Below are 16,882 nucleotides of genomic sequence, written 5' to 3' on the forward strand. Positions count from 1 at the left end.
GCTTTGCCATCACATAACTAAATTACATTTAATAAAATAAATAAAACACAAAAAACTAAATTCTAAAACTAATGTTTCACAACATTAATATTTTAGTACATTTTTGTTTTTGTTGCATTTTATAAGCTTTTTATAAGCTAAGTAGAAAGAAACAAAGAAATGTTACTGACCCTAATCTTTTGAACAGTATATGCAGCCTCCTGTGAAGAGTGCAGAAACTTTATTTTTATCTTCATTTTTACTACGTTTTTTGATTCCTGCAATTTCCTAATTATTGTCAGTTAATTATTGTCACATATTCAAAATCCTATTAATCAAAACAAAATATTTATACATACCTCTCCTAACGTAAGCTCAGGCGGATCGGTGACGGGTATAAATATATGAACAGAATGTAGGAATTGGCTCTGTCTCTCAGTCTCTCTCTAGCTCTCTAAAATCTTGTCACTACAACAAACACATTTGTTCTTGTCAACAGAGTGTGAATCTTCTCTCTACAGATGTAGTCACTACAGCTATCTGCTCATCATCACTCCCCTGCTCTCTCTCTCTCTCTCTCTCTCTCTCTCTCTCACACACACACACACACACACACACACTTAATCACACACTCTCAGGTTTGAGTTGAGGAAGAGATGTTAAAAAAACAACACATGTAGTGTCATATATGTTCATTTGTCAGTGTGTTAGCTGTGTTTCTTACCCACTTCTTTACAAAACTGAGGAGGTGTAATTCAGTAGAGTTTAGTTAAAGAACAGGCCACGGACTTTAAGAGTAAACAGACTCCGGAGTAACGCTTAATTTCTGCTCATTTGAAACCCTCTCATGCCTGACACACGTCGGCTCCGATGAGAGACACAATTAGCCTGACGTTTGCATTCATCGTGTTAAATGATGCATTGCTTTGGGCTCAGATCCGAACTAAGCCCAGTTTTCCTCTGTTACTCCACATTAGCACCCAAACAAACTCAACAGGTTTTCTAGGTCAGAAGCTTCCAGAAACTTCAGAAAATTGATGATGGTTTTAGTCTAAACTTTGACAGCCAATCAGCTGCTGAGTCTAATTAAGTCCCACACAGACATCACCTGATTGGTCTATACTGTCATCAGTTGACTTTTAATTAGTGATGAGATCTGCCAATCTCTTTGAAAGTAATCCTTTGTTGCTTTAACTCCAGATTAGTGGAACACACTGAAATTTGAGAGACTGCCTAATTAATAATATGTGTGGGGTGTGTATACACTTCCGTGTGTGTCTGTGTGCTGAATTAGTAATGTGAAGAAATACACAGCTTCTTTTTTTCCCTCATTAACCCACATGTCAATGCCTCAGTGGGCAGATCTTTTCAGATTACTTACCAATTCACCACTTTATTGTGGACTGTTTCAAAAGTGCAGCCATGTGCTCATTTATTACATTTTGTGATTTTGAGCAAGGCTATACAAAGACTATACAGCCAGACTGCAAAAGTAGGAAAAAAAACATGTTACTGCGTTAGCATTAACAAAGCCATTGCTCAAACAAGGCATAACAACAAGGCATAATAACACTACATGCAGTTATTCATAACCATAAGCTCTACTCTTCTGCACAATGATAAAGACCACCATAAAATATCAACATAACCTCTTTAGACATTAAACATTATTAGATGTTTCCCTTTATACAAAACACAGTAGCACCTAACTTTAATATTTACTGAGAAGCATGCTCAATTCAAACCTCAGAACTGCTGAAGTTTCCTCAAAAAATAAAAAGAAAGAAGAAAGAAATGAAGAAAACATATCTTTTGGTTTCATGAGTGAAAGGTTCTCGTTATTTTCTATATAACACTGAAGCACAACTTTATAAATGAAATATACACAATATTTGTAATTATCACCTTCATTTTGAGCCATAATTTAAAGCCATTTTTTACATTGTAAAATCATTTAGACTTTTTTGAGATAATTTTAATCATAAACTCATAATCATAATGGCAAAAAATGGCTTAATGAAAATGTAGCTAGCTATGAAAGGAAACATTGGAATCTAACAATGCCTTGGAAAAAAGTTCTTACATTTTTAAATCAATCTTTTAAAAGAGCATAGGAAATAAAAGTGTGAAATACTTCTGAAATACTGGTGTCCTATATTTTAGAACAGTCAGGTTTGTGACATATTTTGGTTTTTAGTTTTTTATTATAGTTTTTTTTATTATTTAGTTATTTATTTATATAGAAAATCTGTAGCCTAAAGCTTTCCAATATGTTACTATTTGGTTTTATGATTTCAGAGGCGTATCGTGTTGCCACGTTATTACTGGAACAAGACAGGAGAAGCCATCACACAGTCTCTGATACTTTATTACCTACATATAATCCAAAGGTTGAGTAAAAAAGCTTCTCTTTCTAATAAGTAACATGATTTGATGTCTCTCTCATCTCTGCCAAAAATGGTATGATACAAAATAGAACACTAAGTTTAAACAAGAAAAAAACTCAAGAACAAATTGCATTATGACTGCTGAATACAAAAGCTAATTTAAATCTTCTAATGCACACTGTAACAACAGTTATGGCAAACATGTACTTGATATTCATGAGCTAATTACATCAGAACATGAAACTGACCCATTTTTCTTTTGCCCTAGATGATGCTGTTACATTAATGCAAACTGGAAAATCCCACGCTGTGTGTAATGTAATACCAGACCAGAAAACACCACTAAATCTTAGATAACTGGTTATTGCATGACTAGTTAATGAACTGTGTAACACTTTAGAATAGGGAACACATTCAATATTAATTAGGACTTTTCCCTAAATAAAATCCTAGTTTGCTGCTTATTAATAATCACTGAGGTAGTTAAGTTTAAATATTGGGTAGGATTAGGGATGTAAAATAAGGCAATTACATGTTTAATTGCTTCTAATAAATGGCTAATATTATAATAATATGCATGCTAATAAGCGACTAGTTAAGAGACCCTTAAATAAAGTGTTATCAAAAACCCCAAAATAAATGCATAACAATATTCTGCTGTTGCTGTTTGTGAAGGTATGATCTTACTTTAGTGAGATTTGAAAGTAATTTTAAAGCATGTAAAATCATGTGCTGTTAACTCGCAGTGTCTCTCTACAAAATTTGATCTGAATCACTGAACTCATTTAGCAATTCAGCTCTGAATTATGTTATTGTTCATTATAGCAGCCCAAAAATAAAAGAAAATAGTAAGAATAAATACAAGACAATTCAGCTCATAATGTATTCATGCTGTCATGGATAAGATTTGACGGGTGGCACCCAGGAAGCACTGCAACTTTTTGATTACTTATTGGTTACCTTAAAGGATGAAGTCATGATGTTGAGGATAAATTACTATTTTACGGTAACTGAACTTAGTTCATGATTATGAAAAATGAAGCTTATCAATGTTTTTTAGTTGATTTAACTAAAAAATGTAAATGCTTATTAATTGATAATACACGGACTCAATTTATTAACAAGTTATTTCAACAGCTACATATAAGTGAACATAACACCTAATGTTTGCTAAACTTAAGTGAATGCAACAAGACGACTTGACTAACAAATAATTTTTACAGTGTAGCTTTGAATATCCAGTGGGAACCCTGTCTCATCAAAAAAGTAAGCCACCGTTCTCAACTTGCTTCTGAGGTTAATGCTCTTCATTTATTGACAAAGTGGTCTAACGTTAAAGCGACTATATTTAAGAATTATATGCTAGTTTTCTAATGATGCTATTTACCACAAACTAACCACCTGTTTAACAGGAAACATCAAGTAGGTTGGCTTTATTTACAGCAAACCGGTAACTTTGCATGTCACTGCTGACAGAATTAATAAGCTCTTTTGACACCAATCATCAAACTTAACCTTACTGCCCTCCACAGGACATACAGGAAGTGTGCATGTGGCAGAAGGACAAGTCCTCAAAAAAAGTGCAAATGTTAAAATACACACACACATCAAAATAATTATTACAAATATTTATATAAAAAAACAAGGTTAAATTGAGTGATTAAAATTTTTACAAATATTTCGCATGTGACTCGTAATTGTTTTGCATTGCAACAAGTAATTCAGATTTAAGTCTGTATGGCCCAAAAAAGTGTTCCCGCTCTTAAACTAACAAAACTAATGATTCCTACTGAGAGCAACAACGGGTACGAAACTAACAGACACATCACGTTTCCTGCTTTCAGTCTCAAAGTCGCCATGTTGTGCAGCATCACCGGGGAGGGAATCCACGATGTGGGCCTCCACGGCCTCTGAATCCACCTCGATCTCCACGGAAGTTTGGACGATTTCTCTCCCGACCCCGATCTCCTCTTCCCACAGCAGGACCACCTCGTCCTCCACGTGGCGCACCCCCACCTCTCTCCGCCATGGATTTAGGAGGGGGGGATTTGGGACGGAGTCTCTCGATTTCTTCAGTACAACCAGACAAGTAAGAGTTGGGTTCACTGAAGTGGGCGGCGTAAGCTTCTACATTAAAGTTGCTATTGGTCAGCGTGGGGCCCACAGTCAGCCAACCTGAAATAAATGCATAATGTTAGATCAGAGTAACCATAAATGCCATTCAAAAAATAAACATGTTAACTTTTTGAAAGAATTTTGTATTTTTATTTAGCACAGATCAAAAAAAGTCCCAGTAAAGACATCTACTCTTCTACAAAAAAATCCTATTACAAAAAAAAACACAGCATATTAAATTCTGAAGGATAATGTTACGCTAAAAACTCCTCTAATGGCTGCCAAAAAAATCATTACAGTAATTAGACTTAAATAGTTAGAAAACATTATTATTGTAATGTATTATTCATTAATATGAATTATTGATTGTGAAATTAAGATTTTACAAAATTACTGTTTCAATGCATTTTAATCAAATAAAATGCAGCCTTTGAAAACACAAGAGACTTCTTTTAAAAACAAGCCAATACGTAACCTGGCCTGATAGTGCTGTCCCTGCCAAACAGGTGCAGTCGTCGACGGCCCAAGCAGAAATGTTCAATGATGTGGAAAATCTCCACTGGCTTCTCAATGTTGCCCATCTCCGGCTCCTCTGTAATGATCAGGTCTATATCCACATTAGCGTGAATGAAATCTCCATCTGTGCTGCGTCTAACTGTGCCTTTGATACCCATTAAACAGTGCTCCTGAATGCACACACACAAAGAGAGATGTCAGAAAAAAATGGTTATTAATAAGCAGCAACATATTGTTACGGCTTGCTTATTACTCCAACCAGTTAAGACAGTGTCTCTTACCTTAGTTCTCTGGAACACTGCCTTAGGGTCCAGCGTTTTAGTCTTGCCAGGATTGTTTTTGTTGGTCTTGATCCAACAAATGTCTTCACATCGCCTGAAGCCCCACTTTCTCAGACACTGAGAGAAAAGATCGAAAGATGTTTCTGAGACCGATATAAAAATGACTGTATGCAGCATTTTTGTTAGGCAGTAAATGTATGTCATTTACATTATTATGTGGCATTCAAATCAAAACGTACTGAATATTACTTCACATGAAAACAGAACTCATATTAAATACTTTCTTGAGATCACAGCGTATCAGATATATTTTGAGGATTACAGATCATAATGTGATTTTTAAAAAATGTTCAGTTTCTTGCACATCCCAATCATTTCACTTCATAAGACATAAATATCACGTCAGGAGCCACAGGTATTCATTTTGTGTTGCCTTATATGCTTTTTGGCTAAAAAAAAGGTTTCGGTTAAGAATCTTCTTTCCTGTTGTACTGAAGAAAAACATCATCTATTTCTTGGATGGCCAGAGGGTAAATAAAATAACAGCTCATTTAGATTTTAAGATGAACTACCCTCTAAGATTATGATTAGGGCAGGTGATACACACAACAAACAGTAATATGCCACATTGTGAGATTTATACCATTCGGCCGAGATCAAGGCCTTCTCCTGAACCACACCACAGGAATACAAAAGAGCGAATAGATGAGATTTCCTCTATGTTCAACTTCATGATCTACATCAGAAACGGATAAAACAAAAAAAAGTCATGTGATCTATGAAATCAACTGAAAAATTGTTTTCCATTGCACATTTTGAGAGATATTTGCAATAACTCACATCGTCCCAGGTCCAGAAGCGCTCGTTGGCAATGATGCCCGACTCTCTGTAATACTCCTCCAGTGGAGGCTCTATCAGAATCACATCAAACTTACACTTCAGTTCTCTCAGATCAAACGTGTCTGGATCGGCCTGCAGATACCTGACACAAAGACAAACAAAAATGTATACATTCATGAACACATGCAAATTAGACAAACAGCAGAGCCTAGCCACCATATTGAATTGCACTCCTATCAAAAATGAAATACGTCGTTACTAAGAATAAAGTATATCAGGTAGGTGTTATGCATCTGCAGACATCTGCTCTTTTTCTCATGGTCTGACAGGAGGTCTTCTTACATGGGTGGGGTGTTGGTGGCAGCGATGAGCTCATCCTTCAGTCGAATGAGCTCTCTTTGTTTTGGGTACTCCTCAAATCTGTCAGCCAGACCTAAAGCACAACAGAGAGTTAATGCAGTCTCACAGCTAGGCGTGAGAAGGAAGAAAAGGAACAAGAAATAGAAAAGAGACTGGACCATTTACCTCCATCTCTGATAAAGTTCTGCGGTCTATGACCTGTGTCCACAAAGTGTTGGCAGTAATCATTGTGAGGATTTAAACTCTGAGTGCCCTGTGAAACAAAAAGTAACATTATCTCAAAAACAGCTTGTAATAACTTCATATTTGTTATTTCAATAACAATCATCAACCTACAATTTTGCATGGTTTTTTTTTTTTGTTCATGTAGAACATGTTTTTGATTCTACCTTTAGGAAGGTGCTGGAGTCTTTGTACACCTCTTCATACGGTCCACTCTCCTCCTGCTGCTGGGGCTCAACGTCTTCCTGTAACACCATACAGCAGATCCCAGATCAGTTATCTACAGCCTTGACCTGATCTAATCTAAACACAAATCTAAATGATGCTCTCTGGCCTTCTGCTCCTCCACATCCTCCTCTGAGTCTTCACCATCAATGAGACACTTTCTTTTAGCACCAGGAACAGATGTGTCAAACGATGCTCTGCGGAAAACACAAGACACACGAGAGTATAACTTTGAGTCGATTATTACTGTCACCGTTATTCATTTTTAATCTGTTTAGTGCAAATGTTGCCCTATCATTACAGTCTTGCTCATTTCGATGGACAAAAGTCTCAATTCTCAATTCAAGTCTCAGTTCTTATCGTACAAACATGTTTTCTACCTGCACGTCTCTCTGGTCTCTTCGATCTCTTTTTGTTCATCTTTACTGTTGAGAACAGCGCCGATGCTGTCGGGACTGTCTGCGCCGAGCTGCAAGAACAAAACAGCACCTTCGTGAAGCGCTTCATTCAAAGCTCGCTAGTATTATGTTCGCTAACACTGGCTTTATACGGGGAGCTGAAAAGTTTTTCACCTGTTGTGCAAGAAGCTGCCTCCTGAGCTTCTGTCTCTCGCGTATTTCTTGCAACCGGCTGTTCATGTCGATGATGTTTTACAGGGAAGTAGTTCCTTACACAAATATTAGGTGAAAACAATAGCGCACCAGGAATTCATTGAAAACCTCAACGTGAGGTGCCGTCGCACGGATTTGACGTCATCGTGCTGCTAGACGCGTCTGATGACGTCAGTACACGGTTGATAATACTTTATTTTTTGTTATAAAACATAATGTAAATAAGTTTTATATTTAGTTTTTAGAATGTTATTATTATTTATTTACACGTTGGGGGGGGGGGTCACGTTTTTAAAAGGGTCTTTTATGCTCAACAAGTCTGCATTTTTTGGCTATTACAAATACAGTAAATAGTAGCCTTAAATTTGAACGGAAGTGTGTAATTATTTTATATTTCAAACTGTACACAAGACAGAGAATATCCAACAAGGAACATCCACTATATGCAAACAGTTTAACAAAAATAATAATTCTAACGCTAACAGCAACAACAAGGAGCAGAAATAAACAGAAGTACAAAAATACATTATAATTACAAATATGAAAAATATTTCAGACTTTCTATTCATTTATTTTTAAGTAGGCTACTTAAAGCTCTGAAATATTTCTCACAAATTCAACAGAGTAAAAAGATTGTTTTTTTTTCCATTCGCATGTATGAATATTTACCCAACAATAAATAAAAGTTGACAACATCCGAAAAAGAGAATTTAAATCCCATTTAAAGACAAATGGTGGAATTGTTTCCATTTTTACTGATAACCAACAATATCTAACCAGAATGTAGAAGTGGGCTAACCTTATCTCATAGTAAGAAGTGTATACTTTTATTATTAAGCCTTCACAGAAAGACTCAAGTAGCCCAGAGCGGTGACTCTTGGTTATATTTTACCGACACAAGAGGGCAGACACGAACCTTGTTTCGACTGTTGCTCATTATCCCTAAATCCGTGAACAGAAGATTTCACAGCAGAGCCCCGGAGAGACCAAAAGCAGTGAGCAGAGTCTTACTGAAACAATGCCGGCACACAAGTGCAGGTTTTTGTGAGAGGTTCTGCGCGTGCATTTGATCCCGGACCGTCCCACAGAAGCCTGTCTGATGTAGAGACTAGTTTACTGGAAGTGCTTTTCAACCGTTTATTTGTTTATTATCAATTACTTTGGTTATTCTGCACCTTGACAATTTGACTTGAGACATCATATACTGATTTTGACCTTCTTTCGAAAGACTTCAAATCTCCGGTGACTCAATCATCAATATGCATGAGTCATTAAAGCCCGGTCTTCCTCGCTTTCTCTTTTATTGATCCGCGTCTGAGCTGCTCCGATAACAGCCAAAGACAAGATATGAGACAACCCAAGGACCATGTCTCCACATAAAGCAACTGGAGAGGAACTGCTATCGTTTTTTAGGTTACGGTGACAGTGACAGGTTGATCGTGATGGATGCGAGATGTCGATTTCTCTTCGCCGTCTGCTCGCTGCTCATCGCGTTCAGTGACGGGTCTCTGTTCACCGACTGCGTTCAAAGCAAAGGGAAAGCGGGGTTTTACGAGGGATCCATAGACTCCACCGAATCAGGCGTGAAATGCATGAACTGGAGCGATGTGCCGGGTGTTACAGAGCGCTATCTGGGCAAAGGGCTCGGGGAGCATAGTTTTTGCCGGAACCCGGACGGAAGAATTCGGCCCTGGTGCTTCTTCCCAAACAGCCGGGGACGCATAGACTGGGGGTACTGCGACTGCAAGCAAGGTATTTATCAGATAAAAGTTTCTGATTTTGCCGTTTATATTAACATGCGCGAGGGAAGACCGCAAAATAATTACCTCCGAGAGCCTGAGTTGTTTAAGATTTTTACGAGTTGCTTTTAATCTTAAATAGTCTGCTAAACGTATGATTCAGAATGAAACGTTAGGCAGGTCAAAAACAGTGCAGGGCACGCGTGCAAGCTAAGACGTGTTCAAACTAAAAGCGTCCACGCGTGGGAAAGGTATGCGCGCCCCAGGTAGCCTACCTATACTGAGAACAAAGCCAGCGCTCTCGTCCGGCGCGAGAGGTCGTTTAATCACGGGCTTCAAGATAAACAGCAGGTTTTGTCATTTGTAATCATTTCGGCGGCGACGTTGGCTCTTTAGGAGTTCTTAATTGCGCACGAGCGCTCGCTCTCTTGCTGGGTTATTTCTGGCGCGCGAGACGGTCGGAGCTGTGACGAGCAAGCCAGTGCGATGCAATTTGGCAATCACTCAGTGTTTGAAATTGTAGTTTTGAGATGCATGTATTATACTAGAGACATGGGCATGTGCCATACCTCTGAATAAGGTAAGTTAAGTTTGTTTTAAAAGCCTCTGTATAGAATCTAGGCTACAAAAATGTTTTCTTAGAAAAAAAGTGTATGGAACACATGCTGCCCTTTGTGACAACATGCCCCAACGTGCACAAACAATTTTCAAATGTGCAAATTTAACTGTCCCCCACGCAAACAATGAACTGTATTGTACCTATAATCAAGAGCTGTGGTTACCAAGGTTCATATCAAGGTCAGGAAGGTGCATCCTCATGGTCTCTGATTTATCACAGAATTTTCATTAAACTATTTTTTTAATGATGTCCCTTGGAAATTTAAACACAGACACAAATAGTCTGATGATGTAACCAACGGGGTCTAATATCGGCCATGGAAAGAAAACTTGAATAAGATGGTTTCTCCATAATCTTTCTGTATTTGTTATTTTTGTCGTTTGTTTACAGCCTTTCCTATTATGTTAGTTAAAAAGCTCTTCGCACGTTGACCTTTGATGAGCGTCTTAATGTGTATCAAATGGGAACCGGATGAGTTTATTTAAATATTTGAGTATTTTATTAGTTTATTTTCCAGCACATCAGCCGCCTATCAATTTCTAAACATTCTGTGAATGTTTTGAAGCGCTGAAATGTTTGAAGAACATGTGCTGCCATCATGCGTGCACCGTGTGATTTAGAACCGCTCTGAATGCAGCAGCTGGGCCGCACATACTGTAAACACTTAATGGATGAAAAGCGCTTTCACACACAGACATCTGTTCCAGTAGCAAGTGGATATATACAGACGTGGACAAAATTGTTGGTACCCTTTGGTCAATGAAAGAAAAACTCACAATGGTCACAGAAATAACTTTAATCTGACAAAAGTAATAATAAATAAAATTCTATAAATGTTAACCAATGAAAGTCAGACATTGTTTTTCAACCATGCTTCAACAGAATTATTAAAAAAATAAACTCATGAAACAGACCTGGACAAAAATGATGGTACCCCTAACTTAATATTTTGTTGCGCAACCTTTTGAGGCAATCACTGCAATCAAACGCTTCCTGTAACTGTCAATGAGACTTCTGCACCTCTCAGCAGGTATTTTGGCCCACTCCTCATGAGCAAACTGCTCCAGTTGTGTCCGGTTTGAAGGGTGCCTTTTCCAGACTGCATGTTTCAGCTCCTTCCAAAGATGCTCAATAGGATTGAGGTCAGGGCTCATAGAAGGCCACTTTACAATAGTCCAATTTTTTCCTCTTAGCCATTCTTGGGTGTTTTTAGCGGTGTGTTTTGGGTCATTGTCCTGTTGCAAGACCCATGACCTGCGACTGAGACCAAGCTTTCTGACACTGGCTAGTACATTTCTCTCTAGAATTCCTTGATAGTCTTGAGATTTCATTGTACCCTGCACAGATTCAAGACATCCTGTGCCAGACGCAGCAAAGCAGCCCCAGAACATAACAGAGCCTCCTCCATGTTTCACAGTAGGGACAGTGTTCTTTTCTTGATATGCTTCATTTTTTCGTCTGTGAACATACAGCTGATGTGCCTTGGCAAAAACTTCGATTTTTGTCTCATCTGTCCACAGAACATTCTCCCAGAAGCTTTGTGGCTTGTCAACATGTAGTTTGGCATATTCCAGTCTTGCTTTTTATGATTCGTTTTCAACAATGGTGTCCTCCTTGGTCGTCTCCCATGTAGTCCACTTTGGCTCAAACAACGACGGATGGTGCGATCTGACACTGATGTTCCTTGAGCATGAAGTTCACCTTGAATCTCTTTAGAAGTCTTTCTAGGCTCTTTGTTACCATTCGGATTATCCGTCTCTTAGATTTGTCATCAATTTTCCTCCTGCGGCCACGTCCAGGAGGTTGGCTACAGTCCCATGGATCTTAAACTTCTGAATAATATGTGCAACTGTAGTCACAGGAACATCTAGTTGCTTGGAGATGGTCTTATAGCCTTTACCTTTAACATGCTTGTCTATAATTTTCTTTCTGATCTCTTGAGACAACTCTTTCCTTTGCTTCCTCTGGTCCATGTCGAGTGTGGTACACACCATATCACCAAACAACACAGTGATTACCTGGAGCCATATATATAGGCCCAATGGCTGATTACAAGGTTGTAGACACCTGTGATGCTAATTAGTGGACACACCTTGAATTAACATGTCCCTTTGGTCACATTATTTTCAGTGTTTTCTAGGGGTACCATCATTTTTGTCCATGCCTGTTTCGTGAGTTTATTTTTTTAAATAATTCTGTTGAAGCATGGTTGAAAAACAATGTCTGACTTTCATTGGTTAACATTTATAGAATTTTTATTTATTATTACTTTTGTCAGATAACAGTTATTTCTGTGACCATTGTGACTTTTTCTTTCATTGACCAAAGGGTACCAACAATTTTGTCCACGTCTGTATTAATACCGTTGTGGCCACATTTTGAAAACAATCTCAAAGTCTTATCAATGTAAGTTTACATCATTCTATTTTACGTGTCCCATTTTATGTAGTGTTTTGGGTAACTCTTACTTTGCTAGATGTTACATTAAAAGTATAAATTATTGCACTGTTTTGCTCAAGTTTAATGTAATTTGATAAGAGTCTATCACTTGAACTGAAATAGCCACAACTTTTATACTGAAAATCTATGAATATTATGTCCAGTTAGACTTTTAATAGCAAAGTAATGATTTTTCTCATCCCCGACCAGATGGTACTGCTTGTACTCAATAGCTTACATTGTTTCCATGATATACATTATAGCTGGCAGTGATTTGAAGCATCACACACATTTACACAAACACTCACATTTATTATAGAACTGACGAGAACTCATGTGGAGGTTAAAGCATTCCTCTGTCATCACATAAAGCAAGTCACGGATTTATGTTTTCTTGCTGCGTAACTGTGGGAATATTTGTAATGTGCACATTTATCAAAATTACGGAGACCAGCGGAACCAAATGTTTGCAGAACATTTACATTTTATCACTTGCCCGAGCAGGGAAGGTCAACATCCTTCTCGAGTTTAACTCAATAGCTTTGTGTGCGTTTTTGCAGGTTCTTTGCGGCTGCAGGGAGGCAGGTCCAAGCTGGATGGTACAGTAGAAGTGTATCTGAATGGTGTGTGGGGAACCATCTGCAGTAACGGCTGGGATGACCGAGATGCCGCAGTGGTGTGTCGACAGCTGGGACAGGGGTAATACACATACACGCATATACGTACAGTATGCACAACATACCGTCATAGCACTTGTACTGTTTCTGTGGTTATGTATACTGTGTGCAATATTTTGATGACTTACTACATTTGCTAAATATTTGCAGTGTACCAGTATACCACAGAGCACATGTGCAGAATGTCTCATAATGCAATGCTTTGGACTTGACCTTACAGTTCTGAGTATTATCACCCACAGTGCTGGGCTTGATGCTTACTTTTTGCGTGAGGAGGAGCATTTGTGCCCATAAGTTGAAAAATGTGTTTACTTAATGAAGGCATTCAATAATTAGATTTCTAAGAATATAACTACACTATGTTTTTAACTTTTCTGTTTAAATTGTACTTACTAATTATGTCATTATTTAAAGTCTTCTTTAAACGAACAACAAAGGACTTTTAATTATAGACAAGACCAAAACACAATGTGACTTTTATTTTGAAATGTGTGCACTTTACAATTTCTGAGTGCTGATTCAAAAAGACAATGGAGATAAAATATGCACTACAAAAAAAGCATCTACAACATATTGCAATATAAAAATCTTGAAGTAGATCATAAACAATCTATTTGCATTAATTGTGAATCTGCAAGCCTGTAGAGTACGAAATGGAATATAGTTGCTACTCTGAAACATGCAGCTCTTGTATTTATTTTTTATTATCTCCTTCTTGAGAAATTTAGCAGGACTGTCAAAAGTTAAATGATTAGTTTGACAATTTTTTTTTAATTCATAGTTTAATTAAAAACCTACACTAATTTACTCTCTCTCTAATGCCATTCCGAATTCTTTTAGTTAAAAAAATATAAAATATCAAATACTAAATGGCCAGTTTCTGATTTAAACATGCAATGGCATGAGTTCATATGTCAAAAATGTCTTATATACTGGTGTTACTAGTATGATTCATATGGTTTCACATTAAAAACAGTAGACAGTATACAGAATAAGAACAAAGAAAGAGTGTTACTTTATTTTTCCCAACACTTAAATGCAACCTGCACAGTCCATGCACTACTGAAAAATATAGCATCCATATGTCTGTCTTCTATGAGTAGGATGTGCAGACATTTCAAATATATTACTAGTGTCATATTCAGTTTTTAAAGCCACGTTGTCATTCCCATCACTACTGGGCTAGTTACTGTGTTCTGATGACCATATGCTGCCCTTTTGTTTATTACCTAACCACAAAACAACCTTTGTAAGGTTGTGCATGGAATCCTTTGGTATTTGACCCTAGTGGGCCAGAGGTCAGAGGTCAATTTTTCACCTTTAAAATGTGGCATATGCTCAGCGAGTAGTCCAGCAGTAAATGTGTGTCTGGGTGTTTTAAAAGATTGCTGATTTCTCCGGAGAGTTTTAATCTTTGTCATGAACACACCCATGTGGTTTGTGTCCATCACACTCACACGCATCTGAGAGCGTTCCTCTGAGATCATTACTGAGCGTGCTCAGAGAGAGGTGACGGCAGGGTCTCGTAGATCACATGACACAACCGTCTGACAAAAAGTATTATTTTACCATTAAAACACAAATGGACACATACACATCATGGTTTGACCTGGACAGCTTAGAACCCATTTGTTATTTATGAATAATTCATTGGGTCTCTTAACTTTGATAGATGAATAGACATGAATTATTTAAAGGCTAAGCAGACAGATAGACTTCACCGACTTTGATTTATGTCTTATGTCTACCACAGTGGTTCCCATGCTGTTTTGGTCTGCACTCAATCCATGTGGCAGAAGCCGTACACATTAATCTCATAGGCAGCAAATTATGTTTTTTGGGATAAAGGCACATTTAATTGTTTTGCCAGTTTGATTTATTACACATTTTTTGTCCCCAACACCATTTTAGGACATCATAGTAATTATCTATATATATATTAGGGGTGTTACGATGCACATATTAATACAGAATATTTTCAGCACAGGTATGCATAAGCACCAAATAAATACAGCATTTTTTTTTTACATTTTGACAGCACTAGTTTAAATCTGTTATATAACAATTTAATGGCTGTAGGTTTCAGAACATTTGATCTACCGTTTACTGTCTTTGACAAAGGTACATGAGTAGTTGGAACACCGTAAAAAATAAATGAATGCATAGCTGAGAAAAGACTGGTAAAGAAAGCAAATGAAAGAATAATCATGCCATTGTCCTTTTCTGTCTCAGCTATAGAGCGCGTGCACGTGCGAGTCCTCTGTCACGTCTGGTGGTGTCTGTAGTTCACTGGCAGACTGTGGGCTGTGATGGACAGGAAGAGGACTTACTGCAGTGCAATCGCACCGTCTGGAACGGGGGAGTGTGTGTTAACCGCCAGGCGGCTGCCGTGTCTTGCACGCCAGTGGAGGGTATGTACATGCTCACGGTCATAAATGCACATAATAACAAATATACTCTCAAGTTAAGAGAAAGTAACTTGATGTGTGTGTGTGTGTGTGTGTGGCTTCAGTGTTTGTCCCAGTGCGTCTCTCTGGTGGGCCATCAGCTTATGAGGGCAGAGTAGAGGTGTATCATGCGGGACAGTGGGGCACAGTGTGTGATGACCAGTGGGATGATAATGACGCTGAGGTGGTCTGCAGGCAGCTGGGGTTGGGGTAAGACACACACACAAATGTAAATGTGACCCTGGACCACAAAACCAGTCATAATGTAAATTTACATCAACTGAAAATGTTACATAAAAATAGCTTTCCATTGATGTATGGTTTGTTACGATAGGACAATATTTGGCCGAGATACAACTATTTGAATATCTGTAATAACAAAAAATCTAAATACTGAGAAAATCGCCTTTAAAGTTGTCTAAATGAAGTTCTTAGCAAAGCATATTACTAATCAACAAATTAGTTTCTGATATATTTATGATGTACTAAATATCTTCAAGGAACATGATCTTTGCTTAACATCCTAAACATTTTTGGCATAAAAGAAAAATCTATCATTTTCACCCATACAATGTATTTTTGGTTCTTGCTGCAAATATACCCCAGCGACTTTTTGTGGTTTTGTGGTCCATGTTCACAAATGAGCTGAATTTGTCAGGATTTGTTCACTTGTCACGGTCCGCATTCAGTTGGTTTGCAGTCATGAAATCAGATCGATTTTAAAATATAGATAAAATATAATAAACTTCATCTTATAGTGATACTGAAAGCATGAGATGCATTAGACGACACAGCATTCGTGTATATGCTTCTTTGTCATTCAACTCATAGCGAATGTCACGTGAGAATAAATGAATTCAGACACAGCTGTAGACACTACTGAGCTTTGTGTATGCCATTACATTCATGTTATGCCCCATATGTTAAAAAATACTTGAAATCTGATCTGACTGTTTGACTGGAGCACACTGAACATATGCATGCGGTTTGGACTGGGTTCAATTTTTAATCAGATGAATCGCATGATGTTGTGATCATTTGAGCCAATAAATTACAATTATAAACAAATAAATATATATCTGTACTAGCATATATTTGTGTATATTTTGTTATTTGTAAAGGTTTTGAGTTAAAATGTATTGTAATGTAGTTAAAATGTTCAAATCTCATCCAGTTGTTTTGTAATTAAATCTGATCCATTCAGGTAGTAAGTATCACAGTAAATAATTTAGTCTAGTATATATCTGATAAATCTTAAATCAAGTGGTACATTACAGTATTGTTCTGTCCATTATGATCTAAATGTTTTTCAGACTACATATGGTTTGGATTGTTTTTAATCCGATTATTTACATTAATTACATAAAACATATTTGTATTTATTTAATATTTATTATCAATATTTTTATATGCATATTTTATTTT

At 37.3% G+C, this 16,882-nt stretch overlaps 2 protein-coding genes across 2 annotated transcripts in view; one reads left to right on the forward strand and one right to left on the reverse strand.

Moving 5' to 3' along the window:
• Positions 1 to 3,979: 3,979 nt before the first annotated feature.
• On the reverse strand, positions 3,980 to 7,682 carry mettl14 (methyltransferase 14, N6-adenosine-methyltransferase subun). The gene is made up of 11 exons (XM_043236389.1): positions 7,498 to 7,682; positions 7,306 to 7,394; positions 7,035 to 7,122; positions 6,868 to 6,945; positions 6,644 to 6,731; positions 6,461 to 6,551; positions 6,119 to 6,260; positions 5,922 to 6,014; positions 5,279 to 5,395; positions 4,957 to 5,167; positions 3,980 to 4,541 (listed from the first exon to the last, which is right to left on the reverse strand). The coding sequence occupies exons 1-11, from the start codon at positions 7,561 to 7,563 to the stop codon at positions 4,237 to 4,239; spliced, it is 1,368 nt and encodes a 455-aa protein (XP_043092324.1). The 5' UTR covers positions 7,564 to 7,682; the 3' UTR covers positions 3,980 to 4,236.
• A 618-nt stretch (positions 7,683 to 8,300) lies between these two features.
• The window catches only part of prss12 (serine protease 12), a 30,716-nt gene continuing 22,134 nt past the window's right edge, over positions 8,301 to 16,882 (forward strand). The window contains exons 1-4 of the mRNA XM_043237186.1: positions 8,301 to 9,288; positions 12,894 to 13,032; positions 15,243 to 15,421; positions 15,523 to 15,667. Coding sequence (XP_043093121.1) covers positions 8,979 to 9,288; positions 12,894 to 13,032; positions 15,243 to 15,421; positions 15,523 to 15,667 — 773 coding nt within the window. The 5' untranslated portion in view covers positions 8,301 to 8,978. The remainder of the gene's footprint in view (positions 9,289 to 12,893; positions 13,033 to 15,242; positions 15,422 to 15,522; positions 15,668 to 16,882) is intronic.

This window comes from Puntigrus tetrazona, chromosome 1 (genome assembly GCF_018831695.1).
Source record: "Puntigrus tetrazona isolate hp1 chromosome 1, ASM1883169v1, whole genome shotgun sequence".
NCBI lineage: Eukaryota > Metazoa > Chordata > Actinopteri > Cypriniformes > Cyprinidae > Puntigrus > Puntigrus tetrazona.